We start from the raw sequence: 6,478 nt of genomic DNA, 5'->3' as shown, positions 1-6,478 counted from the left end.
GTCTTATATTTCGCTAGATCCGGTCATACCCATCACTATTCCGAACAAGAGAGTTTCACGATTTGTTCGTTTTTAGGTCTTATATTTCGCTAGTTGCTTGGGGTCCTTGAAACCCCAAGTAACAATATCAGGCACTCCGAATGTAGTAGGTTCGGTAAGCAAAGAGTACCATCGGTGCTTTGGGGTCCCTGAGACCCCGGATGGTATAATATTGGTATGCAAGGATACTCACCGGTATTTCGGGTTCCTTAAGACCCCAATATGATATCAGGGCGGTACGTAGAGATGGTGACTGGTGCTTTGGGGTCCTTAGCACCCCGGATGGCATAATATAGGTATGCAGAGATACTCACCGATATTTCGGGTTCCTTAAGATCCCAAATTTGATATCAGGGCGGTATGTAGAGATGGTGACTGGTGCTATGGGGTCCTTAGCACCCCGAATGGTATAATATACGTATGCAGAGATACTGACCGGTATTTCGGGTTCCTTAAGACCCCAATATGATATCAGGGCGGTACGTAGAGATAGTGACTGGTGCTTTGGGGTCCTTAGCACCCCGGAGGGCATAATATAGGTATGCAGAGATACTGACCGGTATTTCGGGATCCTTAAGACCCCAATTTGATGTCAGGGCGGTACGTAGAGATGGTGACTGGTGCTTTGGGGTCCTTAGCACCCCGGATGGTATAATATAGGTATGCAGAGATGCTCACCGGTGTTTCGGGTTCCTTAAGACCCCAATATGATATCAGGGCGGTACGCAAAGGGCGTTATTGGCGCAGCGGAGTCCCTAACAACCCAGGATGAAATCAGGACCGTATGAAGAGGGCACAACCAGTATAATAATTGTCATTTAATATTTTCCAGAGTTTATTTAATTTATTTCTTTTATTTTTTTTCGCTTATTAAATAAGCTCATCGAAGGGGAATAACATTTATGATTATATCCCTCTTCTACGTCTTAACCGAGGACCCCATTTATTTTCTTTTTTCTAGTTATTTATATAATTTTACCCCCCATTATAGGCCAAGGCCATCTTTGCATCCCTTACATCCCTGCATACCTGAGATTCCAGCAAACCCTTAAACCCCCATTTTTTTTTTTTTTTTTTTTTAACGTGGTGGAAATCTTCAGAAAGACACCTTCAGCCCCCCCTTCGGGGCCGAAGGTAGTGTGGGATTTTTACCCACTAAAACCACCACGGTGGCCTGCGCTAGGGCGGAAGGGAGGGTCCTTTGACCCTTCGCCATGTGCCAAACTTCGCCGACATCGGAGGCCACACACGACGCCGGCACTCGTCGGGCCGCGTGCAGCGGAGACCGGGGCCCCAGCCCCGCACCCCTACGGCATTCCTTTACATTCCTACATTCCTTTCATCCCTACATTCGTTACATCGCTTTATCTCTTACATGCCAACATTCTTTTCATCCCTACATTCCTTACAGCGCTTCATCCCTTACATCCCTACATTGTTTTCATCCCTACATTCTTTACATTGCTTCATCCCTTATATCCCTACATTCTTTTCATCCCTACATTCATTACATCGCTTCATCACTTACATCCCTATATTCTTTACATTGCTTCATCAGTTACATTCCTACATTCTTTTCATCCCTACATTCCTTACATCTCTGCATCGCTTATAATAAATATATTTTAAAGACTGCTTCGTGTAAAGGCAAGTAAAGGTAAGTAAAGGTAAGTAAAGGTAAGTTAATTCCTTTTTTCGCGAAAATTTCGAAAAACAGCGCCCCCTAGCGGCAAAAATGTTAACTAAAATTTCGATGTCGAATCAGCGCCATCTGGTTTCAAAAAAAGGAACTAAACCAGACTCAATTTTTGGCCCTCTGGCGGCAAAAATGCGAACTAAAATTTCGATGTCGAATCAGCGCCATCTGGTTTCAAAAAAAGGAACTAAAGCTTGCTAAAATTTTGGCCCTCTAGCGGGAAAGATGTGAACTAAATTTTCGACGTGGAATCAGCGCCATCTGGTTTCAAAAAAAGGAACTAAAGCACTCTCAATTTTTGGCCCTCTGGCGGCAAAAATGTGTACTAAAATTTCGATGTCGAATCAGCGCCATCTGGTGGCGAAAAAAGGAACTAAATTTGTATAAAATTGCAGGCCTTATAGCCGCAAAAATTTCAACTCAATTTCAGAGAGGTATAGGCATGTAAGGGATGCAGCGATGTAAGGGATGTTGGGATATAAAGAAGGCAGGAATGTGAGGAATGCAGAAATGTGTGGAATGCAGGAATGTAAGGGATGCAGAAATGTATGGGATAAAGAGATGTAAGGAATGTAGGGATGGAAAGAATGTAGCAATGAAGAGAATGTAGGTATGAAAAGATTGTAGGGATGAAAGGGATGGAAAGAATGTATGGATGAAAAGAATGTAGGGATGAAGAGAATGCAGGAATGAAGAGAATGTAGGGATGAAAAGAATGTAGGGATGAAAGGAATGTAGGGATGGAAAGAACGTATGGATGAAAAGAATGTAGGGATGGAAAGAATGTATGGATGAGAAGAATGTAGGGATGAAGAGAATGTAGGAATGAAGAGAATGTAGGGATGAAAAGAATGTCGGGATGAAAAGAATGTAGGGTTGAAGAAAATGTAGGTATAAAAAAAATGTAGAGATGAAAAGAAGGGTTTCAGGGACCCCGGTGACTTTCTTTGCGCACTGATAAAATATCATCTTGGGGTGTAGAATTAAATATTTGTAAATTTCGACCACTGCGCCATCTATACAAAAGCGGCGGAAACTACTCAACAAATTACCGACTTATCGACTGAAGTTCCGACAGTCGGTCAAAATAATTAATTATGTCTAAATAAACAGTATCCTATAACACTCGTACATCTTTCATTTTCTGCATATTATTGTTAAATAAATACTAATTTTTATTAATTAAATAGTCACATGACCTAAAACCGTTATTGTGAGCAAAATTTCCAACTGCTCCAGTGGCGCAATTGGTTAGCGCACGGTACTTATAAGACAGTGAATCGTGAGCAATGCCGGGGTTGTGAGTTCGAGCCTCACCTGGAGCAATTTTTTTTTCCTCTCTTCTAAATCATGTATTACACTCTAACATCCCCGCAAAACAATTATCTAAATGTTAACTACACCTACGATACACATTTATACTCTATATTTTCAAAAGTAAGCAAGTACCGAAATGAAACCAAGACGGAATTGTATACGAGTTTTAATTGTATTTCTTACATTCACTATGATTTATGAAAATCGGATTGGCAAGTACCAGGCATTTAGCTCTGAACAAAGCTTCAGACCTAGTGTGAATAATGCGACTGATGCTAATGTGCTTGTAACGAAAGGATCGCGTCTTAAAGCGCGTAGAACGCAGGAAAGAGAACAAGTGCAGACATCATCAAAGTAACGAGTGCCCTTATTCAACAAATATGAGTCTACGGTGCGCTGTACTTCCTCGAGTTTACGTATTCTACTCTCTAAAGGAAATATATTAATAATATTAACATGATATACCACAATTGTGAAGAAATTACAAACTTTTTGTTAACGTTTGATAAAGGTATACTTGCTTCGCGATATACGCCGAGGACAGGATGGTTCGCATTCGTCTCGAAACATAGCAAACTCCATTATCTCGTCTGCAGCTTCTTTCTCCAACACTTCTTTATCCATTTTCTTCGCTTTCCCTGTTTCACCTGTGCTAGTCGTTCTATCTATTGCGTCTGTACCATCTGTACCAGCAGCCCTATCTCCACTATCCATATCATCAGTCTGCAACCCCGTCGCGTCTGTAACTTCCTGTTTCAACGTCTCTTTGTCCATTCTACTCGCTCTATCCGTTTCATCCATCCTATCCACACCATCAATTCTATCTGTACCATTTGCTTTATCTATTCTATCTATACCATCCTTTTTATCTGCTCGATCAACGCCATCCTCTTCATCTATTCGATCAACGCCATCCTCTACATCCAGTTCCAACTCCCTCTTGGAATCGGTTGTGTACATAAAAGTCTGTTTTGCGGCATCTGTTTCAAACGGTCCAACGAATCTTGTGTTAGGTAATGGTTGAATTTAGTTGAATAATTTTTATATAATTCCCGGATGTACCGATGGGTTTTTACCTTCCGTAGCATCGCTCCACTGCGTTCCAGACGTTTCTTTACTTCTCCTGCTTCCCGATTTATAACTAGTCGGGGTTTGCGTTCCATCAACTCGCTTGCCGTCCTCCTCAAATTGAGAATCGAACCTTCCTGTTGCAAATTTTCCACCCACGGTACGGAACATAGCAGCTGCCGTGCGATCGCCGGCCATAGCTCTTTCCTTCAAGATCCATGGCGACTCGAGAGCTGGAAGCTTTGCCGATTATCTTTCAGCAATGATTCGCGCGAAAACAATATGAACGAACGTGTGTTCAGACGAATAATATAACCAAAACGTTGGTCGTACCGATCTTCCGTAGCTGTCTTTTTACTACTGGACACCGCGGTTCACATTCAGGCATTTAGAATAAGCTTCAAGAGTCGGTTGAAACAAGTTCCATGATCGAACTTGCAATTGGAAAACCGATATTTCTCTGCCGTTTGACGGCTCGTTAATATAGGTTGACAAACGACTTTCGTGCATTCAATTATCCTGTCACTCCCTCTCGAATTTGTATCACGGAATATTCGAAACGAATGTGTTCCAGATTGTCTCCGGAAAATCGTAAAGCTAGTGTTTGCGAAGGGCCCTGTCCTGAGAGTGAAATCTCGAGGCCAACTGATTGCGAATATTACGGAGAATGTAAAAGAACGATAGATATTGATCAAGAAGATGATCAATTACCTTCGCGATATTTGGAGCAAAGAATCTTTCATTTATTGCTACCAGCGATAGAAGAAACTCTTATAGAAGCATCAAAATGGAACGCTCTTCGAGTACTCTGACGCTTAATTTTTAATTATCTACATTAAAGTAATTTAGGTGAATTATCGCAGGTACAAAAGTGTCGCTTCAATGGTCTCGATTATATCGCGGAGCTTTTGTGGAATCGGAATCCACGTCGTTCGAAGATATATTCGCCTATGCTGAATGTTTTCGAGATACCTCCGTTTAAAGAATACCTGCTTAAACAGTGTGTAAAGGTGTACAAGTAAATTTGCATATTTCTTATCGTGTTTTATTCTTAGTCCTAGACCGTATTACCCAAAGTCATGGTTATGGTCTGAAGAGGAAGCAGCGTTGCATATGCAGAGATATGTACGAGGATGGTTGGTAAGGAAACGCGAGGACGTTCAAGAGATGAGGCAATTCTGGAAGGTAAATAACATACTTTATATTAGTAATATCACGTTATATTATATCTATCGTTTAAAACAGGATATCGCTGGGAAAAATATATTTGGTGAACCTGACCAGTCGCTAGGAACATCAGGTAAACTTTTCTTTATACCTGTAATGTTAATACAGCTACCAGAAGATACGATTGCAGGTGAAAAACAAGATCCAAAATTGATCCGTTGTGAAAAGTATCGTTCGATGTTTCTCAAGTACAAAACGAGGCGATTGAAAACGCTTTCTGATTCGAAAAGACAGTATCAATAAGGAGATTTTTGTTAAAAGAAATATTCAGCGTATGTACATTCATTATTCTATCGTTAAATCTATTACATACAGACATTTCTTAAATGCATTCAAGGTGAGTCGTCGTATTTAATATTTGCATATAAATGCGGACTTGCTGGTTTCCCCAGGCCCATAGTTACATCGATCGTGGGAGTTTCACCCTCTTTGGCCACCCTATAATTTTTTAGGCCCGTCAAATTATATTTCAATGGCAACTTCGGTATATCAGTTTTGTTCTGTTTTCTCGCCTCGAGAAGGAGCATTTCTTTTATTAGCGGTGGAAATTCTACGGTGGCTGGCATGATTTTAAGTTCCGGTTGAAGATCATTGAGAAATCGGTACTCTTCATCTTTAGGTATTAACACATAATCCGCTTTAGGGGTCGCACTGTCTATCTGCACAGGTTTTGTGCTTTTTTTACCTCGGAACGTCTTTTCAACAAGCGCCATTACTTTTCGCCCTTCCTAGAATACGAAAATCCATCGGATAGATTGTCATTTTGTTTTTTAATTAATTAAACGAGAAGTAAAGTATGCAAAGCATCTTACGTGTGGATGTTTAGTGGTATCCGGTAATGCTGCAACTTTCAATATCCTCATGAAACACGGTTCTGGATACCGCTGAAATCTACTTCGTATCACCATTCTACCTACACCATGATTCTTTAAATTTGCCACAATTTCCCACAAAGGTTTTCCGTTGAAACTGGTGGTGCGGCCAACATATTTTATCGGCATCTTTTCTACGCTCTAAGTCGTTCAATTACGAGTAATCTGTGGTCTTCCAAATTGATTACAGCCTAACCTCTTCTTTACAAACACCAATTTCAACAACATTCGTTCAAGCAATGACTACAGATTACAGACA

General features: G+C 40.8%; 3 protein-coding genes and 1 non-coding gene across 4 annotated transcripts; 2 read left to right on the top strand and 2 right to left on the bottom strand.

Moving 5' to 3' along the window:
• Positions 1–2,967: 2,967 nt before the first annotated feature.
• Positions 2,968–3,060, top strand: TRNAI-UAU (transfer RNA isoleucine (anticodon UAU)). The gene is given in 2 exon segments: positions 2,968–3,005; positions 3,025–3,060. It is a non-coding gene; the product is annotated as a tRNA-Ile (tRNA).
• Positions 3,061–3,196: 136 nt separating this feature from the next.
• Positions 3,197–4,802, bottom strand: LOC117604645 (uncharacterized). The gene is made up of 3 exons (XM_076689036.1): positions 4,454–4,802; positions 4,129–4,353; positions 3,197–4,032 (listed from the first exon to the last, which is right to left on the bottom strand). The coding sequence occupies exons 1-3, from the start codon at positions 4,506–4,508 to the stop codon at positions 3,548–3,550; spliced, it is 765 nt and encodes a 254-aa protein (XP_076545151.1). The 5' UTR covers positions 4,509–4,802; the 3' UTR covers positions 3,197–3,547.
• Positions 4,684–5,616, top strand: LOC117604646 (IQ domain-containing protein K). The gene is made up of 5 exons (XM_034324966.2): positions 4,684–4,923; positions 4,984–5,120; positions 5,176–5,305; positions 5,366–5,420; positions 5,478–5,616. The coding sequence occupies exons 1-5, from the start codon at positions 4,684–4,686 to the stop codon at positions 5,588–5,590; spliced, it is 675 nt and encodes a 224-aa protein (XP_034180857.1). The 3' UTR covers positions 5,591–5,616.
• A 63-nt stretch (positions 5,617–5,679) lies between these two features.
• mRpS34 (mitochondrial ribosomal protein S34) lies at positions 5,680–6,359 on the bottom strand. The gene is made up of 2 exons (XM_034324972.2): positions 6,160–6,359; positions 5,680–6,075 (listed from the first exon to the last, which is right to left on the bottom strand). The coding sequence occupies exons 1-2, from the start codon at positions 6,346–6,348 to the stop codon at positions 5,680–5,682; spliced, it is 585 nt and encodes a 194-aa protein (XP_034180863.2). The 5' UTR covers positions 6,349–6,359.
• Positions 6,360–6,478: the final 119 nt, after the last annotated feature.

The sequence above is a fragment of the Osmia lignaria genome, chromosome 7 (assembly GCF_051020975.1).
Source record: "Osmia lignaria lignaria isolate PbOS001 chromosome 7, iyOsmLign1, whole genome shotgun sequence".
Lineage (NCBI taxonomy): Eukaryota > Metazoa > Arthropoda > Insecta > Hymenoptera > Megachilidae > Osmia > Osmia lignaria.
This window is presented reverse-complemented; position numbering and strand designations above follow the sequence as displayed.

Excerpts from the sequence above, each read along its gene's own strand:
- LOC117604645 (XM_076689036.1), bottom strand. The coding sequence starts at position 4,508 with ATGCCTGAATGTGAACCGCGGTGTCCAGTAGTAAAAAGACAGCTACGG. Across the intron at positions 4,354-4,453 it reads AAGACAGCTACGGAAGATCG|CTCTCGAGTCGCCATGGATC; the intron begins GTACGACCAACG and ends CAAAGCTTCCAG. Across the intron at positions 4,033-4,128 it reads GTGGAGCGATGCTACGGAAG|ATGCCGCAAAACAGACTTTT; the intron begins GTAAAAACCCAT and ends CGTTTGAAACAG.
- mRpS34 (XM_034324972.2), bottom strand. The coding sequence starts at position 6,348 with ATGCCGATAAAATATGTTGGCCGCACCACCAGTTTCAACGGAAAACCT. Across the intron at positions 6,076-6,159 it reads ATACCACTAAACATCCACAC|GAAGGGCGAAAAGTAATGGC; the intron begins GTAAGATGCTTT and ends TTCGTATTCTAG.
- LOC117604646 (XM_034324966.2), top strand. The coding sequence starts at position 4,684 with ATGTGTTCCAGATTGTCTCCGGAAAATCGTAAAGCTAGTGTTTGCGAA. Across the intron at positions 5,121-5,175 it reads AAAGAATACCTGCTTAAACA|TCCTAGACCGTATTACCCAA; the intron begins GTGTGTAAAGGT and ends TTTTATTCTTAG. Across the intron at positions 5,421-5,477 it reads CCAGTCGCTAGGAACATCAG|GTGAAAAACAAGATCCAAAA; the intron begins GTAAACTTTTCT and ends ATACGATTGCAG.